The 20712-nt window shown below is 46.5% G+C and overlaps 2 protein-coding genes across 2 annotated transcripts in view; both read left to right on the top strand.

Annotated features, from left to right (window-relative positions):
* dagla (diacylglycerol lipase, alpha) overlaps positions 1-20712 on the top strand; it is a 105877-nt gene that overhangs the window by 42245 nt on the left and 42920 nt on the right. The window lies entirely within an intron of this gene.
* LOC105945148 (sn1-specific diacylglycerol lipase alpha) lies at positions 537-5542 on the top strand. The gene is made up of 4 exons (XM_031900544.1): positions 537-667; positions 744-955; positions 1088-1189; positions 4929-5542. Exons 1-4 carry the CDS (start codon positions 573-575, stop codon positions 4970-4972), a joined length of 453 nt encoding a protein of 150 aa, XP_031756404.1. The 5' UTR covers positions 537-572; the 3' UTR covers positions 4973-5542.

Raw genomic sequence — 20712 nt, 5'->3', positions numbered from 1 at the left:
CCCCTAAGGAACCTTTGCATTAGAGCCACAAAGTCACATGTGGTTCACTAATTTCTTAAACCACTGGCACGTAAATATATATATCTATATACCTGACTTATATAAAGGTGCTTATAGATTGAATGTTTGGTTTGCAAAGACTCGTAGAACCAGTGCAGGACATGGTACTGTCCCGTCCAGCTTCCAATCTATGATGAATTACATTGTTGCTCAATTATATGTGATTTTTTTGTTGTGTCCACACTTAGAAAGAGCTGAATGTATATTTATTTTGAACAACTGTAGGAAGTGGCAGTGGCATTTAATGGCATTCTTGAAAAGCAGGCTTGTGTCACTGTGGGAGGTGTGAGTCTGTGCCCATGGGCCATAATCACTTTGTTTCATTTTCCACTAAAAAGGAGGCGGCATGGTTCCCTTTGGGAGGGTCACAGCTGTTAATAAACCCATATTTTATATGACTGGATTACTATTGGATAACTGTTTGCACATGGTAATGAATGTTGCTGTCTTCTGACTATATTAATGGATCTCAGTAATGGCAGGCCGCGGTGGCGCGGTGCTCGCTGCTCGTCATGCCAGGAATTGTTGTTTTCCGCTGCCGCTGGTCTGTGGGCAGCGATGATTTGGTGCTGCCCGGAATCTTCCTCTTCGTGCTGCATAGTACCTGGTAGGGAAAGATTTGCCTTTGAAAGTCCTGTGCCATCATCCTCTAAAACCAGAATAACGGTAATGTCTCTTTGCAGGTTTGTTATCCTGTCTGTGGTTCTCTTTGGACTGACGTATAACCCACACGAGACATGCTCCCTCAACTTGGTAGATCATGGTCGGGGGTACCTGGGCATCCTGCTCAGCTGCATGATTGCAGAAATGGCCATTATCTGGCTGAGCATGAGAGGGGGCATCCTATACACCGAGCCTCGGGACTCCATGCAGTATGTGCTCTACGTGCGCCTGGGTGAGTGTTAGCAGTGGGGCAGGGAAGTATAGCATGCCGTATAGATTCTGCGATCGGTATCACTGGAGTCATAGTAATATAGAGAAAAACATGATTTATTCCTGTTTTTAAAACCCCCTTTTTGTATTTCAGCGATCCTGGTGATTGAGTTCATATACGCAATCGTGGGCATTGTCTGGCTGGCTCAGTATTACACGTCGTGCAATGATGTCACTGCCAAAAATGTCACACTGGGTAAGGGACATGGCATTCTCTCCATCTGATAGCCTTTAGCCTCCCCTGTATGAGCAAGCAGTGCATAATTAGCTCAGCATTGCTTGGGCTCTGTGGGAGTCCCTCGTCCCACCACTGACGTTTCCTGTATAGTGATACCAGTGCCACTGGGGCTGAATAGCATGGCCTGTTTCATTGGTTCCTGTCCAGTGTGATTTTGCAGTTTTATAGACATGCCTGGCTGCTTACTGGCTGGGCAAGCTGAGCTACATATTCAGTCAGAAGGGGCTGAGTTTGCAGCTTATAGTGGCCCGTGTATGGCCAGCTTCATATACCCTTTGTGGTGCCATCTCCTTGAGCTTGTTCAGGTTAGTGCCATACTGCCATATTAAACTTATCATACAGAAGGTGTGCTGGTTCATTATAGTGAGTGCAAAGTCCATCTATCCAATCCATATCAGAACATTTCTACTTATTCAGGGGGTAGTTCACGTTTAAATTAACTTCAAGTATAATGTAGAGCAGTGATCCCCAACCAGTCGCTCACAGCAACATGTTGCTCTCCAACCCCTTGGATGTTGCTCTCAGTGGCCTCAAAGCGACTGCTTATTTTTGAATTTTTGGCTTGTGGCAAGAAAGGCTGGGGACCCCTGCAAATTTAATGTACTGGATCTCATGGATGTTACTCCACGGATTACAGATAAGTACGCACTGACATTTTAGCGGTGTTTTTAATAACACTGGAGACAAACATCACTGGTAGAATAGAGAGTTCTGCATTCACTCACATTATAAACACAGCAAATGTGTATCTTTACTTTGTACCAGGCTGTTAAATGAACCCATGCCTTGCCAGGCTACCCAGAAGGTAACCGATAATTTGATACAATTCCATGGTCTACTTAGCAGGCTGTTTCAATAGCCCCAACTGACTTGCCCCAAATGTTAGGGCAGGGGCACACTGAGCAGATCATCAGATTTTCTCCAGATGCATTTTGTACACAAAGGAAAGTAGATCCACTGTCTTCTGCTGTTTTGTATAGCTCTATAATCAGGCACTGTCAGGCCCGAATTTGTGGGCAGGCCACAAAGGCCTGGGCCTAGGGCAGCATCGGGGGGCAGCATGTGGCTGATATTTCCAAAGGGGGCTAGATGGGAGAGTTTAACAGCCATTTGAATCTCCCACCCTGTCCCCATTGCGCTGGACACATAGAAGCGGCAGGCTGGTGAGAGGATTGCAAGACGAGGGGGTGGGGAAGGGCACGGGGGGGTGCAAACAGTAGGGGGGATTAGGGGAGCCATTCCCAGGGCTGGATGTAAAGATGCTGTGCCCATAGGTGCATGCCATGCCTGTCAATGAGGCTAAACAAAAAAGCAGATGACAGTAGATCTACGGATGATCTGCTCAGTGTGCCCCTGTCCCAAGGGTGAGTTTTGTGGAGACAATTTGCTGCCCTAGATGATCTTGGATCTATGCCTGAATGACTGATATTCCAATGTTTTCCTTTAACAGAGTTAAATCTGGGCTAAGGCCAAACAGAGTCCCCCTAAATGGAGCTTGAAGGGTAATGGCACTCTAGGAGACTGCACGTCTTTTGCTTCACAATGATTTCCAGCTTGGCGGACGAGTGGCAAAATGCTTGCCGATGTCCCTTTGGAAACATCATCATCATCATCATCGTAATCATCTGTAGAGGAACGATAACGAGCGTCCTGCCTCCCGCTAGGTAGGAAATGGCGCCAGAAGGAAACTGCTTGCACCCTCCCTTAGCGCCCTTAAAAATGTTACAGCTGCCCCTACTACTAAATGTGCCCTGGGCTGTGGGCTTTCCAGGGTTAATAGGACACTGCAGAAACATTACATTTGCACCCTAGGCACGTGCCTCTACTGCCTACCCCTAGCCCCAGCCCTGTTAGCATGTACTTTGACTATTGCACTTAATTTCCTCTATATTAGGGACTTCTGGGAGGCGGCCTTAGCAAAGGCTGCATTTTATGGAGTTCTAGCCAGTTATTAGGGGAGATAAGCATTCTGGGATTAGTAGGAATAAATTCCAACAACTAAGATCTCAAGGAGGGATCAATTTCCCAGATATACAGACATACAATCTGGCCTGGAATCTCCATTATGTGCAGACTGGGTTAATAATAGGGAACTTCATGCTCTGCCTTTATTATACCAGGCTCTTGTACCAACTATTTCTTTGGCTTTTCTTTTGTACCTTCAGGAGAGACAATTTTTACTCTCGGTAATAGACACCCCCTTATTATACCCTACAATTAGAGCCTGGCACACAGCACGCCACAGTCTCTCTCTCGCCTTCATTATCACCCTTCCTACCCTTTGTAGCTAATCCACAATTTTTGAATAACTATATTGGAAACCCATTTCTTGTTTGGGCACAACAGGGGGTTACACAGGTGAGACATCTATTATGCACTAGTACATATCTTTATCCAATTTCAGATCATAAAGGAATAGTAACACTAAAACTGATCAAGTTCTAAATCCATTCCATACCCTTCTAACAATACATCTACCCTGTACATTGTTACTTATTTCAGGTGCTTTACATAAAATGACCTTTATAAATTCTCTTCCTGTTCTCAAAAACAGGCGATAGGGCGACTTAAACTGTGCCGGAGCCCACGTGTGGCTGCTCCGCTTCCCTCCCGACATCACCTCCTCAAACCAGAAGCCAGTTGCTGCAGCTTTATGGAGGATTTTCCACCCCCTTGAGTTTTTATTCAGTGCAATTGATTGCTGTACTGTATATAAAGCAGCACCCAGGTCAGCCATAAATAAGATTCGCCTTTTTATGAGAATAGGAAGAAAACTTTTTAATGGTAATTTTACATAAAGCACTTGAAAAAAGAAACATTGTGCAGGGTAGAATATATTATCTAGGGCTATTTTTCTCCTGAGTTATGGAAAAAAAGTTGGTTGGTCTGATTCTAACGCCGGTCCAAAATGCCAGGCTCCAAAAGCAGATAATTACCAATGTCTGTGGTCTTGTCCTTTGAGTAACCAATGTTGGCATGCAGTTATTCCCTACCAGAGGCATCTTACTCCTCTATGGGCAAATCTTGGTGATACAGCAGCAATTCCAAAATAAATGATCAAATATTGTTTCTGCGTTTAGTAGACAAGCCCTGCAGCACTGCTGGATATCAAACCTGCCTCCATCACTTGATACCAAGCTCCACTTTGCCTGTTGTACGGATTGGCTGGAAGCTACTTTTAATAGGGAGCACCAAGTCAGGTGTTTGTTTGCCAGCGGGACAAAATATGTACAAACGTTATCTTCTGTCCGACAACAAGAAATCACCTGTGTGTTTCAGTTCACTACTTGATTTATGTCTGAGGAGCAAGCGGGGATAAACCCTCTTACTAATAGAAATGTAAATATATGAGGATATTTATAAATGTCCTGACAATTCTTCACTTGACAAAATCCCTGGCCAGTATAGCTTGTTCATACAAGGTGTAAAGGCTAAGGGCTTACTAGCATGGCACAGATTTTTTGCCATATTATAGAAAGATCCCTTATCCAGAAACCCCCAGGCACCAAACATTCTGAATAGCAGATCAGATCTTTCTTCTGACAACTTCCTCGACAATATCATGGTTGGAAATTTCATTCATAATAACACTTGGAATCCTAATAAAATAAATAATGAATGTAAATTGCAAAAGTGCTTAGAATAGACTCTCATCAGTTTGACATTTATTTTTTTTAAATGTTTACTTATCCTTTAGGAGAAGACTGCAAGGACAGACTCGAGACTCTCACAATAAAATAAACCCAACAATCCCATATCTGCTGGGGAAACAGTAGAGCAGTGGGAGCCTTACTTCATAAGTGGTGGAGTTGCCCAAAAAGCCCAACCAAGCTGGACCCAGATCTACAAGATACAGGAATTCATTAACTCAAAATGGCGGCAACACCAGGCCGAGCATTATTCCCATGGACTGGAGGAGTTGCCAAGGTATCAGAGAAAACATGTCTTCCATGTAATAACTTCAGCCAGACTTCTTCTAGCTAAGAACTGGAATGAACCAAGATCCCCCCACAGAAATGAATAGATCAACCAGAGACTATAGCTAGAACTATGAACACACGGCTCTCAACCTCAACCCCCCAAAACTTCAAATCATTGGAAAGAATGGAAGCTTAGAGAGCACTTACCCAAGGGGGGGCCACAACAGTCAACAGAGGCTACAATTTTATTATTATTATTGTGTAGGGACCCATAGGGTTAAATGGGTCAGGGTTGCCAGATTTATTTTTCCAAACTAGCCAAGGATAGTTCTATACTAGCCTAAAACTAACCAAAAGACGCTTTGAAAGTAGCCCAAAAATAGCCCAATATGACCAATGGAAAAAACTTCTAAAAAAATAAAAGTATATATGGGAAAACTTGCCTTTGTAAAGCGTATAATCCCTACCCTGGGTGAGAGAGTACAGTGTAACCCACGTTACTCAGCTATTGAGCTAAACTAGAGGTTACAATTGTTACTTTTTATTCCTTTTCTTTCTTTTAAGTCTCCTATTCCTCTCTCATTCTAACTAGGGCCTGATTGCTAAGGTAAACAAGGCCCTAGCAACCAGATGGCTGTTGAAATTCCAAAATAAAAAAACAATTGCAAATTGTCTCAGAATGTCAGTGTTTACATTTAAAAGGTGAACAACTCCTTTAAAACAGACTTGAACATTACAAATAAAATGGAGCCAAGACCAAACAGAGCATGTCCACCCCCTTTAGTTTGACGCCCCCTAATCCCATCTCTTCTGTGTATTGTGGGCCCCACAAACACCCACTCTGGGCTTCCTGCATTGCCAGGGGCCCCTTTTCTACAGCCCTTGCTGCACGTATGAGCAACTTTCTCATAATAAAACCAGGGCAGCTGAATCCGTTCCCTTTACACTTGATCCCACGCTGAAAGCCCTGCTATCCGCATTATCATTAAGCTCCTGGCATCACTGTTCTCCATTAATCTGGTGGTTGGCCCATTTGGGTGCTGTGGTTAAACAATTACTCCTTACAGTGAGCATTAGCTAGAGGGAGACTTCAGGCCATACAGTGCATGTACATTCCGGGTGATTAGGCTTTACGGTTTCCGGTTCTAAATGGCAGAACGGTACATGGAAATATTAACACTTGCGCAGCGTTCCTTCCTGCTTTTCAGCCTTTGGCCCCTGTTCAAAATTAAGAAATGTCAATTAGAATGAATTACAGCAAGAGCTGCAATCTGAAAGTCAGAGGGAGTGATATAACAAAAGTGGCACCGTACGCCCCGGGTCTAGCAACCAATCGGATGTTTGTTTTTAAAAAGGAGATCAGTAAATGGTGCATGCTGATTGGATACTTTGAGTTTCTACTCAATAACATGCAAATAATTGAACTCAAGGATGAGTAGATATGCCGAGTGGGAAGGGGTAGGAGTCAGGGACGTGGGGGACATGTGTATAGATAAAAAGAGGATACTTGGGGTACAGAGCATTCAAAAGATATTGAGCATTATCCCTGTATCCCTGGCACATACAGCGGGTACTGAGCATTATCCCCGGCACATACAGCGGGTACTGAGGATTATCCCCGGGACATACATCGGGTACTGAGCATTATCCCTGTATCCCCGGCACATACAGCGGGTAATGAGCATTATCCCCGTATCCCTGGCACATACAGCGGGTACTGAGCATAATCCCCGTATCCCCGGCACATACAGCGGGTACTGAGCATTATCCCTGTATCCCCGGCACATACAGCGGGTACTGAGAATTATCCCTGTATCCCCGGCACATACAGCGGGTACTGAGAATTATCCCTGTATCCCCGGCACATACAGCGGGTACTGAGCATTATCCCTGTATCCCCGGCACATACAGCGGGTACTGAGCAGTATCCCCGGCACATACAGCGGGTACTGAGAATTATCCCCGGCACATACAGCGGGTACTGAGCATCATCCCCGTATCCCTGGCACATACAGCGGGTACTGAGCATTATCTCCGTATCCCCGGCACATACAGCGGGTACTGAGCATTATCCCCGTATCCCCGGCACATACAGCGGGTACTGAGCAGTATCACCGGCAAATACAGCGGGTACTGAGAATTATCCCCGGCACATACAGCGGGAACTGAGCATTATCCCCGTATCCCTGGAACATACAGCGGGTACTGAGCATCATCCCCGTATCCCCGGCACATACAGCGGGTACTGAGCATTATCCCCGTATCCCTGGAACATACAGCGGGTACTGAGCATCATCCCCGTATCCCCGGCACATACAGCGGGTACTGAGCATTATCCCCGTATCCCTGGAACATACAGCGGGTACTGAGCATCATCCCCGTATCCCCGGCACATACAGCGGGTACTGAGAATTATCCCCGGCACATACAGCGGGTACTGAGCATTATCCCCGTATCCCTGGAACATACAGCGGGTACTGAGCATCATCCCCGTATCCCCGGCACATACAGCGGGTACTGAGCAGTATCCCCGGCACATACAGCGGGTACTGAGAATTATCCCCGTATCCCTGGCACATACAGCGGGTACTGAGAATTATCCCCGGCACATACAGCGGGTACTGAGCAGTATCCCCGGCACATACAGCGGGTACTGAGCATCATCCCCGTATCCCCGGCACATACAGTAGGTACTGAGCATTATCTCCGTATCCCCGGCACATACAGCGGGTACTGAGCATCATCCCCGTATCCCTGGCACATACAGCGGGTACTGAGAATTATCCCCGGCACATACAGCGGGTACTGAGCATCATCCCCGTATCCCCGGCACATACAGCGGGTACTGAGCATTATCCCTGTATCCCCGGCACATACAGCGGGTACTGAGCATTATCTCTGTATCCCAGGCACATACAGCAGGTACTGAGCATCATCCCCGTATCCCTGGCACATACAGCGGGTACTGAGCATTATCTCTGTATCCCCGGCACATACAGCGGGTACTGAGCATTATCTCTGTATCCCCGGCACATACAGCGGGTACTGAGCATTATCCCTGTATCCCCGGCACATACAGCGGGTACTGAGCATTATCTCTGTATCCCCGGCACATACAGCGGGTACTGAGCATTATCTCTGTATCCCCGGCACATACAGCGGGTACTGAGCATTATCTCTGTATCCCAGGCACATACAGCGGGTACTGAGCATCATCCCCGTATCCCCGGCACATACAGCGGGTACTGAGCATCATCCCCGTATCCCCGGCACATACAGCGGGTACTGAGCATTATCTCTGTATCCCCGGCACATACAGCGGGTACTGAGCATTATCCCCGTATCCCTGGAACATACAGCGGGTACTGAGCATCATCCCTGTATCCCCGGCACATACAGCGGGTACTGAGCAGTATCACCGGCACATACAGCGGGTACTGAGAATTATCCCCGGCACATACAGCGGGTACTGAGCATTATCCCCGTATCCCTGGAACATACAGCGGGTACTGAGCATCATCCCCGTATCCCCGGCACATACAGCGGGTACTGAGCAGTATCCCCGGCACATACAGCGGGTACTGAGAATTATCCCCGTATCCCTGGCACATACAGCGGGTACTGAGAATTATCCCCGGCACATACAGCGGGTACTGAGCAGTATCCCCGGCACATACAGCGGGTACTGAGCATCATCCCCGTATCCCCGGCACATACAGTGGGTACTGAGCATTATCTCCGTATCCCCGGCACATACAGCGGGTACTGAGCATCATCCCCGTATCCCTGGCACATACAGCGGGTACTGAGAATTATCCCCGGCACATACAGCGGGTACTGAGCATCATCCCCGTATCCCCGGCACATACAGCGGGTACTGAGCATTATCTCTGTATCCCCGGCACATACAGCGGGTACTGAGCATTATCTCTGTATCCCAGGCACATACAGCGGGTACTGAGCATCATCCCCGTATCCCCGGCACATACAGCGGGTACTGAGCATTATCTCTGTATCCCCGGCACATAGAGCGGGTACTGAGCATTATCCCTGTATCCCCGGCACATACAGCGGGTACTGAGCATTATCTCTGTATCCCCGGCACATACAGCGGGTACTGAGCATTATCTCTGTATCCCAGGCACATACAGCGGGTACTGAGCATCATCCCCGTATCCCCGGCACATACAGCGGGTACTGAGCATCATCCCCGTATCCCCGGCACATACAGCGGGTACTGAGCATTATCTCTGTATCCCCGGCACATACAGCGGGTACTGAGCATTATCTCTGTATCCCAGGCACATACAGCGGGTACTGAGCATCATCCCCGTATCCCCGGCACATACAGCGGGTACTGAGCATTATCTCTGTATCCCCGGCACATACAGCGGGTACTGAGCATTATCTCTGTATCCCCGGCACATACAGCGGGTACTGAGCATTATCTCTGTATCCCCGGCACATACAGCGGGTACTGAGCATTATCTCTGTATCCCCGGCACATACAGCGGGTACTGAGCATTATCCCCGTATCCCCAGCACATACAGCGGGTACTGAGCAGTATCACCGGCACATACAGCGGGTACTGAGAATTATCCCCGGCACATACAGCGGGTACTGAGCATTATCCCCGTATCCCTGGAACATACAGCGGGTACTGAGCATCATCCCCGTATCCCTGGCACATACAGCGGGTACTGAGCAGTATCACCGGCACATACAGCGGGTACTGAGAATTATCCCCGGCACATACAGCGGGCACTGAACATTATCCCCGTATCCCTGGAACATACAGCGGGTACTGAGCATCATCCCCGTATCCCTGGCACATACAGCGGGTACTGAGCATCATCCCCGTATCCCTGGCACATACAGCGGGTACTGAGCAATATCCCCGTATCCCCGGCACATACAGCGGGTACTGAGCATCATCCCCGTATCCCCGGCACATACAGCGGGTACTGAGCATTATCCCTGTATCCCCAGTACATACAGCGGGTACTCAGCATCATCCCCGTATCCCCGGCACATACAGCGGGTACTGAGCATTATCCCTGTATCCCCGGCACATACAGCGGGTACTGAGCATCATCCCCGTATCCCCGGCACATACAGCGGGTACTGAGCATCATCCCCGTATCCCCGGCACATACAGCGGGTACTGAGCATTATCCCTGTATCCCCGGCACATACAGCGGGTACTGAGCATTATCCCTGTATCCCCGGTACATACAGCGGGTACTGAGCATTATCCCTGTATCCCCGGCACATACAGCGGGTACTGAGCATCATCCCCGTATCCCCGGCACATACAGCGGGTACTGAGCATCATCCCCGTATCCCCGGCACATACAGCGGGTACTGAGCATTATCCCTGTATCCCCGGCACATACAGCGGGTACTGAGCATTATCCCTGTATCCCCGGTACATACAGCGGGTACTGAGCATTATCCCTGTATCCCCGGCACATACAGCGGGTACTGAGCATTATCCCTGTATCCCCGGCACATACAGCGGGTACTGAGCATCATCCCCGTATCCACTGCACATACAGCGGGTACTGAGCATCATCCCTGTATCCCTGGCACATACAGCGGGTACTGAGCATCATCCCCGTATCCCTGGCACATACAGCGGGTACTGAGCATCATCCCCGTATCCACTGCACATACAGCGGGTACTGAGCATCATCCCTGTATCCCTGGCACATACAGCGGGTACTGAGCATCATCCCTGTATTCCCGGCACATACAGCGGGTACTGAGCATTATCCCTGTATCCCTGGCACATACAGCGGGTACTGAGCATCATCCCTGTATCCCTGACACATACAGCGGGTACTGAGCATCATCCCCGTATCCACTGCACATACAGCGGGTACTGAGCATCATCCCTGTATCCCTGGCACATACAGCGGGTACTGAGCATCATCCCCGTATCCCCGGCACATACAGCGGGTACTGAGCATTATCCCTGTATCCCTGGCACATACAGCGGGTACTGAGCATCATCCCTGTATCCCTGGCACATACAGCGGGTACTGAGCATTATCCCTGTATCCCCGGCACATACAGCGGGTACTGAGCATTATCCCTGTATCCCTGGCACATACAGCGGGTACTGAGCATCATCCCTGTATCCCTGGCACATACAGCGGGTACTGAGCAGTATCCCTGGCACATGCAGCGGGTACTGAGCATTAACCCCGTATACCCGGCATATACAGTGGGTACTGAGCATTAACCCCGTATCCCCGGCAAATACAGCGGGTATTGAGTAGTATCCCTGGCACATACAGCAGGTACTGAGCATTATCCCCGTATCCCTGGCACATACAGCAAGTACCGAGCATTATCCCTGTATCCCCCACACATACAGCGGGTACTGAGCATTATCCCTGTATCCCCGGCACTTTCAGCGGGTATTGAGCATTATCCCTGTATCCCTGGCACATACAGCGGGTACTGAGCATTATCCCTGTATCCCCGGCACATACAGCAGGTACTGAGCATTATCCCTGTATGACCGGCACATACAGCGGGTACTGAGCATTATCCCTGTATCCCCGGCACATACAGCGGGTACTGAGCATTATCCCCGTATCCCCGGCACATACAGCAGGTACTGAGCATTATCCCTGTATGCCCGGCACATACAGCAGGTACTGAGCATTATCCCTGTATCCCCGGCACATACAGCAGGTACTGAGCATTATCCCTGTATGCCCGGCACATACAGCGGGTACTGAGCATTATCCCTGTATCCTCGGCACATACAGCAGGTACTGAGCATTATCCCTGTATCCTCGGCACATACAGCGGGTACTGAGCATCATCGCCGTATCCCCGGCACATACAGCGGGTACTGAGCATTATCCCTGTATCCCCGGCACATACAGCGGGTACTGAGCATTATCCCTGTATCCTCGGCACATACAGCGGGTACTGAGCATTATCCCTGTATCCCCGGCACATACAGCGGGTACTGAGCATTATCCCCGTATCCCCGGCACATACAGCAGGTACTGAGCATTATCCCTGTATGCCCGGCACATACAGCGGGTACTGAGCATTATCCCTGTATCCCCGGCACATACAGCGGGTACTGAGCATTATCCCCGTATCCCCGGCACATACAGCAGGTACTGAGCATTATCCCTGTATGCCCGGCACATACAGCAGGTACTGAGCATTATCCCTGTATCCCCGGCACATACAGCAGGTACTGAGCATTATCCCTGTATGCCCGGCACATACAGCAGGTACTGAGCATTATCCCTGTATGCCCGGCACATACAGCGGGTACTGAGCATTATCCCTGTATCCTCGGCACATACAGCAGGTACTGAGCATTATCCCTGTATCCTCGGCACATACAGCGGGTACTGAGCATCATCCCCATATCCCCGGCACATACAGCGGGTACTGAGCATTATCCCTGTATCCCCGGCACATACAGCGGGTACTGAGCATTATCCCTGTATCCTCGGCACATACAGCGGGTACTGAGCATTATCCCTGTATCCCCGGCACATACAGCGGGTACTGAGCATTATCCCTGTATCCCCGGCACATACAGCGGGTACTGAGCATTATCCCTGTATCCCCGGCACATACAGCGGGTACTGAGCATTATCACAACACAAACATTAATTGATTTGATTTTTTCCTGTAAATCTGCACTCACAGCAGCAAAAACCTTAGAAGCCCCTAGCTCTACCTTTACTGCATTGCTGTAAACCAACCTGAAATCTCTATAGACAAGCAACAAGCCAAGCATGCACAAGAGCCGATTTGTATGCTACATGTACTCCAGGTAACAGGCTCCTTCTAAATGAACTCCCCAGTGTACATTAAGGGAAGCTGTGATGGCATCAGCCGTTGTTGTGTGAACTGATGGGAATTCGTGTATACATTTCTGTGTATTTAACCTCAATAAACAGCTTCTCTCTTGCATCTGCAGTGCTAAGGGTAATGCTTACAGGGTAAATAAAAGGGGTCTGTACAGAATAGAGTTTTGGGGGGTAATAAAATGTGTAAACTTTGCTGCTGGTCTAGCAACCCTTAGCAACCAATAAGCAGGCTGCATTTACTGGCATCTGAGTGAGTTACTAGGCCTGGGCAAACTTTGCAACCTTTATTACATGCCCCTGTTAGTTTTCCCATTAAGACATTCTCCCATTTAGATTTTCTTCTCATATGTTGCTCTGGCCAACGAGAGCCTAGCAACCATGCAGCAGATTAAACGCCAGGACCAAAAGTTAACATAAAAACCACAAAATATCTTTATTTTTACTTCACAGAAAGGATCATTGTCATTGGCTCATTCTAGAAATAAATTCAACATACCCCTAAAATCCCTAAAGTGCTGTAGGTAAAGTAGAATTCTCTATGTAAAGTGAGGCCTAGAGAGCTGCAGGACCCAGTATAGTAGCTTCTACATTTAGAAATGAATTGTTTTTTATAAAATGTGGTAGAACTTTTTCATGTGCCAAGTTAATGTACATGGAATTACTGCTAAGTCGATTAGTCCATGTTATTGTATTGGCTGTGCTGTCCCATATATAATATGGTTAATTGATTTTTAATGCAGAGAAACTTTCAGTTAATTGTGGGTGGAATGATATGGTGCCCCAGGCATAGTGCCATACTATCTGATGTTATTGCCTATTCTGTCCTGTACCTAACTTAATTCATCCCAATCTACTATCCTCCCTACATATATAGTAGTTGAAGCCACAGTTATATTGACAGGACCCACATTATAATGAATTATGAGATCCATTAAATGTGTCAGTAGAAGGCTAGTCCTCTCTGCATTTAAGGTCAGTTAAGCAGATTATATAAGCAAGTACAGAGCGCCACCTTGTGGAAATATGGAATATGATTACTAAATCACCTTACTCCTTTGCAAGAGATACAGACAAACTTATTTTCCCCCAAGTGTAGCCAGTTGGCTGAAATGTCCAGCAGGTGGCGACATTGTTTCAAATTCATTCTATAGGTGATGCAAAAAATGCATTTTTCGACCACCAAGCGCCTAAACAGCTCAGTGTCTGCCCTTCTGACATGTGAGTGCAGTGTAAATGAAATTGCCCTATGTTAGATAAAAGCATGATAACTACTGTAGGCGAGTTATATGGAAACATTATATGGACAAAATGTTGCTGTACTTCAACTCACAGTATTTAAACAAGATATGATTTACGTTAAAGCATTCTGAGAGTTGAAGTCCAACATCATCAGTGTTTAATAAAACTTTTCATGCCTACTCTCATAGGTCTCAGTCCCTGTGTGGGGCTTTAAATGACAGCAGCCCAATAGAAATCTTTGTAGGGATTGACCAGATATTACTCAGGGCAGGTTAGAAAAGCCCTTTGGGCCACATCAGGAGGGTTTTGTGGTCCCTCTGTCAATGGGTCTGCATAGGCCCCTTCAGATCTGGGCACACCCGCTCCACCCCCAGCCCTCGGTCAGACTGCTTGGGTGACATTTCAATGGTGGGGTAGATAAAGACTTGGGTGCAAATTGCTGACAGCAGGTGACTGGGCAAGGGGGGGTGGGAGTGCAGGGGGGGAAGTTGAATGAGAGTAGACATGTTAGTTCCCTCACATTTGTTGGATTTAAGCCCTTCCCCCTGGACTCCCACAATAACGGGTCCCTTTCCTGCTGTTACACCCAAAACCTAATGTACCCGCTCGATTGCAACGATTCTATAATCGTCACCCAAAGTCCTCCGACCACCAGGCATGGCCAAGATGGCCCCAGATTACTTTGGATCCAGGTTGGCATCTGTGTTGGCCGGGGGACAAACCCATCAGATCAGTCTGATTTTGCATCAAGGTTGTCAAATTGGTGAAATATCTGCACACTTGGTGCCCATGTTCAGATGAGAGGATCTCTCTGTAAATAGCCAGCTGAAGGCTCTGAATGTACAAGTGGTATCTGTGCCATTTACCCAGCAGTCCCTAGTGCTCAGTTGGCCACAGGAGTACAGCATATAATAAATCATTTTCATTTCTCTACCTAGAAGATTCCTGAAGTAAAGGCAAATCTCTTATTTCTGGCTTTGAGGCTGTGCAGCTCGTATAGCGGGAGGCACATGAATCCCTTCCAAGGTAATGAGGCTTCTTGTGTCTTGTGGAGTCGCCTGGCAGATGCTGAGCTCCAGGGGAGTGCAGCTGGGCACGCTGAATAATGGTTTGTTCCCACCACTGAATGTGCCAGAGCCATCCATCATTCTGACTGATCCCATGGAATGGGAAGCACAATTCTAGGTACCCAGCGACTGCACTGGGACTTCAGAGAAATCCCTTTGTGATAAGAAAACCCGCTGGATAACTATAAAAGTTACCCCATCCAGATGACTGCCAGCTATAGAATATACCAGGGGGGTGGGCATTTGCCCTGGTTTGGGCCCCTACACTTACTGGGCCCCCTTACTATTATAGTGTCCTTTCAAACCTCCTGTGGCAATCCCAGAATCCTTTGCCAGACATGGGTTGGACAAGGCCAGCGGGACACCAGGAAAAAACCTGGTGGGCCCTGTCAACCCAGACTCAATCCTCATTTTTGCTCTATTATACAAAGGATACGACTGCTGGGGTCAGTGACCCCTATTTGAAAAACACAGAAGAAGAAGGCAAATAATTAAAAAGACTTTAAAAAATAAATAATGAAGACCAATTGAAAAGTTGCTTAGAATTGGGCATTCTATAACATATCCCTTTACTGAATGGAATTTTGTGTGCGACTGACTGTGGCCAAGTATAACTGTGGTGCAGTTACTAAATGCCCCGCTAATAGCATGCTTATAAAGAAAATTCTCAGAAGTGTAAATGTTGTATATAGCTTCTCCTATACTGGAATGGGTGTATAGAGAAGTACTGGGTGCCACATGAGCAGTAATATAACACCATTGGCAGAAATAATGCAAAGGATTGTGGGAGTATGACCCTGACCAAGCTGTCTTCTGGTCCCCCCGTGATTCTCACACTCTTTTTTGCAGCCTCTGGGTATTTCAGGTTATACACCTAGCGCTGGCCCTGGCCCTGTGTATCCGCTAATAAGGGCCATTAATGTGCTCCGGGGAGAGAGTCATGGCCGGCCAGGAAGGAAGCCAAACAGTTAAGTAGAAAACAATTAGCCTGAGTGAATATGAATGGTTCAGCTGCCAAGTGGTGCATTTTTCCAGGATGGAGGGAAGCTTGGAGAATTACTCAGTGGGCTGGAAAACATGTTAATCGTTGGGTTAAGGGGATGATTAAAGAAATAATAGGTCCATTATTAGATTAATGGGTGACCAGTAGAACAAGGAGAAGCGAGGGGAACAAAACAAAGGGGTCATTAATAAATGCCCCCTGCAGGCAAGTTTTGAAAAATCTCAGAGCACTTGGGCCAAGGGTAAATCTGCCCATATGTCTGCCCAAAGTTATATCTGCCCAAGGGTATATCTGCCCATATATATGCCCAAAGTTATATCTGCCCAAGGTTATATCTGCCCAAGGGTATATCTGCCCATATGTCTGCCCAAAGTTATATCTGCCCAAGGGTATATCTGCCCATATATCTGCCCAAAGTTATATCTGCCCAAGGGTATATCTGCCCATATATCTGCCCAAAGTTATATCTGCCCAAAGTTATATCTGCCCAAGGGTATATCTGCCCATATATCTGCCCAAAGTTATATCTGCCCAAGGGTATATCTGCCCATATATCTGCCCAAAGTTATATCTGCCCAAGGGTATATCTGCCCATATATCTGCCCAAAGGTATATCTGCCCATATATCTGCCCAATGTTATATCTGCCCAAAGTTATATCTGCCCAAGGGTATATCTGCCCAAGGGTATATCTGCCCAAAGTTATATCTGCCCAAGGGTATATCTGCCCAAGGGTATATCTGCCCAAAGTTATATCTGCCCATAGGTATATCTGCCAAGGGTATATCTGCCCAAAGTTATATCTGCCCATAGGTATATCTGCCCAAGGGTATATCTGCCCAAAGTTATATCTGCCCAAGGGTATATCTGCCCATATATCTGCCCAAGGGTATATCTGCCCATATATCTGCCCAAAGTTATATCTGCCCAAGGGTATATCTGCCCATAGGTATATCTGCCCATTGGTATATCTGCCCATAGGTATATCTGCCCATAAATCTGCCCAAGGTTATATCTGCCCAAGGGTATATCTGCCCATATATCTGCCCAAGGGTATATCTGCCCATATATCTGCCCAAAGTTATATCTGCCCAACATTATATCTGCCCATAGGTATATCTGCATAAAAAAATCAGCGCATTTTGTAGAGCACAGTGAGGGCAGGCGTAACAAAGTGTCAGTAAATGAAGCCTTTGCTGATTACGCCAGTTACACATCTATAATACTAACAGCATAAACAGCATAAACAGTGCTAATATCATAAAATTGCATTAGTTCTCAGAACAGCACTTGTTTCTTGCACAGTCATCTTGTTTTTATATTATTTGTTTCTGGATACTTTGCCACAGCTGTGGGCAGGTATTTTTTTAATTTAGTCCTTGCCCTTTTGGGTATGTTGTAAGAGATGGTACTTTACATGCCCACCCGCTGGCATATGGGTGTATACTATTTCGGTTATAATGGGGCAAAGACGTTTATCAGTTTAATATCAGTTAATAAAACTGTGGCCGACCTTTTCCTTGAATCTATTTGGAGCAGGGTGTGATAAGCCCCATAGTCTGAGGGAGTTCTGTGGCTAACTTACCTCTCGGCAGACTGACTCCTCATCCTGGAGAGGAAAAATAGAAACCCTTTAGCTCACATAGGCAGCCACACAATAGGGATGATATGGAGAAAGGAACTATAAAGAAACCTTACCCGAGTGATGTTGGCCATCTTGACGGCTACCTTACCTCTGCGATGGTGATGGCCCTGTAACACACACAGAAAGGTGTAACTGACATTCAGTATTAGCTGGAAATATAAAGACTCATATTGGGAACAAAATGACAGAAATATTGAGTTATTAAGAAATGGAAAATGTGCATAGCAGGGATAGTGATAGCACTTTCAACTTGCTTTCAGCTCCCCCTGCTCTCTAGGAATTTGGTTGGTCCCTTACCATGAACACGGCTCCAGTGCCGCCCTCTCCGATTTGCGTCTCCTTGGTCAGCCGACCATCAGGAGGCTGGGAAAAATAGATAAATAGAATTAACAGGGGATTTTATTGATAACATAATATTCCACGAGGTAAAAAATATGTATTAACTACAATTTTGGGTAGACCGGAAGGAGACATTTGGGAAGGAGGGGCATGAGAAACACATGAAAGACAGAGGCAATTGGAAGGTGTGAGGTTCATAAAACTGGGGGGCATCACCAAACCAACACCACAAATTCTATGCTCAAGTCTAGCAGCCCCTACAGGGGCTTTCTACTCACCTTATATATTTCGGAGAGGCATCCGGATTCAGCCGGCCGCTGAGGGAAAAGTAAAAGATTCTGTTACTTTAAAGGGACATTATTAGGCCCAACACTTGCTGAGTAACAAAATGGCAAAATGGAGGAAGGAATGAAGGAACTGTCTGATAAAGTGTCTGATTCTGGGATAAATTGGCCCCATATAGAACCAGATATTTATTCAGGCTCATTAAAGAGCCCCATATGGGCAGAACACTGCTCTGTGTGTCACTGAATGGGTTAACATTCTATACTTTACACCAGGGATCCCCAACCTTTTTTTACCCATGAGCCACATTCAAATGTAAAAAGATTTGGGGAGCAACACAAGCATCATAAAAGCTCATGGAGGAGCCAAATAAGGGCTAAGATTGGCTATTAGACAGCCTCTATGCACACTATCAGCTTACAGGGGGCTTTATTTGGTTGTAAATCTTGTTTTTATTCAACCAAAACTTGCCACCAAGTCAGGAATTCAAAAATAACTCCCTGGTTTGGGGGCACTGAGAGCAACATCCGAGGGGTTGGGGAGCAACATGTAGCCCCTGAGCCACTGGTTGGGGATCACTGCTTTACACCAAAACCCTTGAGTGAAATGAAATCCATAGCAGGAGCCTTACCTTCCTCCGGGGGGCGCAGAATGGCATTGCGCCCTAGTGGTTTTGCTCTTAAAAGAGCAGTTGGGTTTAGAAAAAAGAAAAATATCAGCTGATGTCAATGGAAGATGGTTTTTCCAAAGAGAAGCTGAAAAAAATCAAAAAATCGCTTATATCGCAAGAAAATCGCCTTGAAGACGCCTGGAAATCGCTTTCTCGCACAGAATTTCACTTTATGTGGAAACAGAAATGAAGAAGAGATTGTAAGTTCCATGGTCCGGCCCTCTCTGCTATACAGATCAGGATACACTGCATTATATTCACAGTATTCCCCCCTGACCAATCCACCCTTTTAATAAAAAAAAATCAAAAACCCAAAACTGATATTTATTCTCTGTGATATTTTCATTCAAATTTCTGAATCTGATTTCTGTGTAATGTGACGTTATCTCAGGTAATGAAAAATCATGCTGCGGCTTTTGCAGCAATAACGACATTAAAGGTGAAGTTCCCGTATAAATTAGGGTGAACAGGTTGCAGCATTTCCCCGTATTTGGCACCTTCCTTCCTTCTATTAGAACATACTGCCCAGTCCCTGCTGATGAAAAAATCATCCTCACAGCACAATGATATCACCTCCATATAACCAAGGCCCAATGGTGGGAGAGCTGATGGGGATGTTGTAGTTCAGCAACAGCTTGGGGGCCACATGTTGGGGGGACTATGGATAATGCTGGGAGTATTTTATCCCTTAGGTCAGAAAAAAACTGACATAGGCACCTGACCTATTATACAAGGATGGGACCTGTTATCCAGAATGCGCGGTACCTGATGTTTTCTGGATAAGGGATATTTCTGTAATTTGGATCTCCATACCTTAAGTCTGCTAAAAATCATTTAAATATTGAATAAACCCAATGGTATTGTTTTGCCTCTAATAAGGATTTAATATATCTTAGTTGGGATCAAGTACAAGGTTCTGTTTTATTATTACAGAGAAAAGGGAATCATTTAACCATTAAATAAACCCAATAGGGCTGTTCTGCCCCCAATAAGGGGTAATTATATCTTAGTTGGGATCAAGTACAGGTACTGTTTTATTATTACAGAGAAAAGGGAATCATTTAACCATTAAATAAACCCAATAGGGCTGTTCTGCCCCCAATAAGGGGTAATTATATATTAGCTGGAATCAAGTACAGGTACTGTTTTATTATTACAGAGAAAAAGGAAATCATTTTCAAAAATCTAAATTATTTGCTTATAATGGAGTCTATGGGAGATGGTATTTCCGTAATTCTGGACTTTCTGGATAATGGGTTTCCAGATAATGGGTCCCATACCTGTACTACAATTCCCAGAATCCAATTTAACCCACTCCTGTCATGTCTGGCAGTATACATAGCACCCAGGGGTAAGGAATGCAGCCCAGTAACCACTTAAACATCTATGCCATGTTGTACTGACCCCCTGCTTGTGTTTCTTAGTTCAGAAGGCAGCTGCAAAGGCTATCACGGCAT

Source organism: Xenopus tropicalis, chromosome 4 (genome assembly GCF_000004195.4).
Source record: "Xenopus tropicalis strain Nigerian chromosome 4, UCB_Xtro_10.0, whole genome shotgun sequence".
NCBI classification, from domain to species: Eukaryota; Metazoa; Chordata; class Amphibia; order Anura; family Pipidae; genus Xenopus; species Xenopus tropicalis.
The sequence above is the reverse complement of the archived record's forward strand: the minus strand, read 5'-3'. Positions and strand labels throughout refer to the sequence as shown.

Coding starts and splice junctions, on each gene's coding strand:
- LOC105945148 (XM_031900544.1), top strand. CDS start 573: ATGCCAGGAATTGTTGTTTTCCGCTGCCGCTGGTCTGTGGGCAGCGAT. Junction 956..1,087: donor TGTGCTCTACGTGCGCCTGG/GTGAGTGTTAGC, acceptor TTTGTATTTCAG/CGATCCTGGTGATTGAGTTC. Junction 1,190..4,928: donor TGCCAAAAATGTCACACTGG/GTAAGGGACATG, acceptor CTTATCCTTTAG/GAGAAGACTGCAAGGACAGA.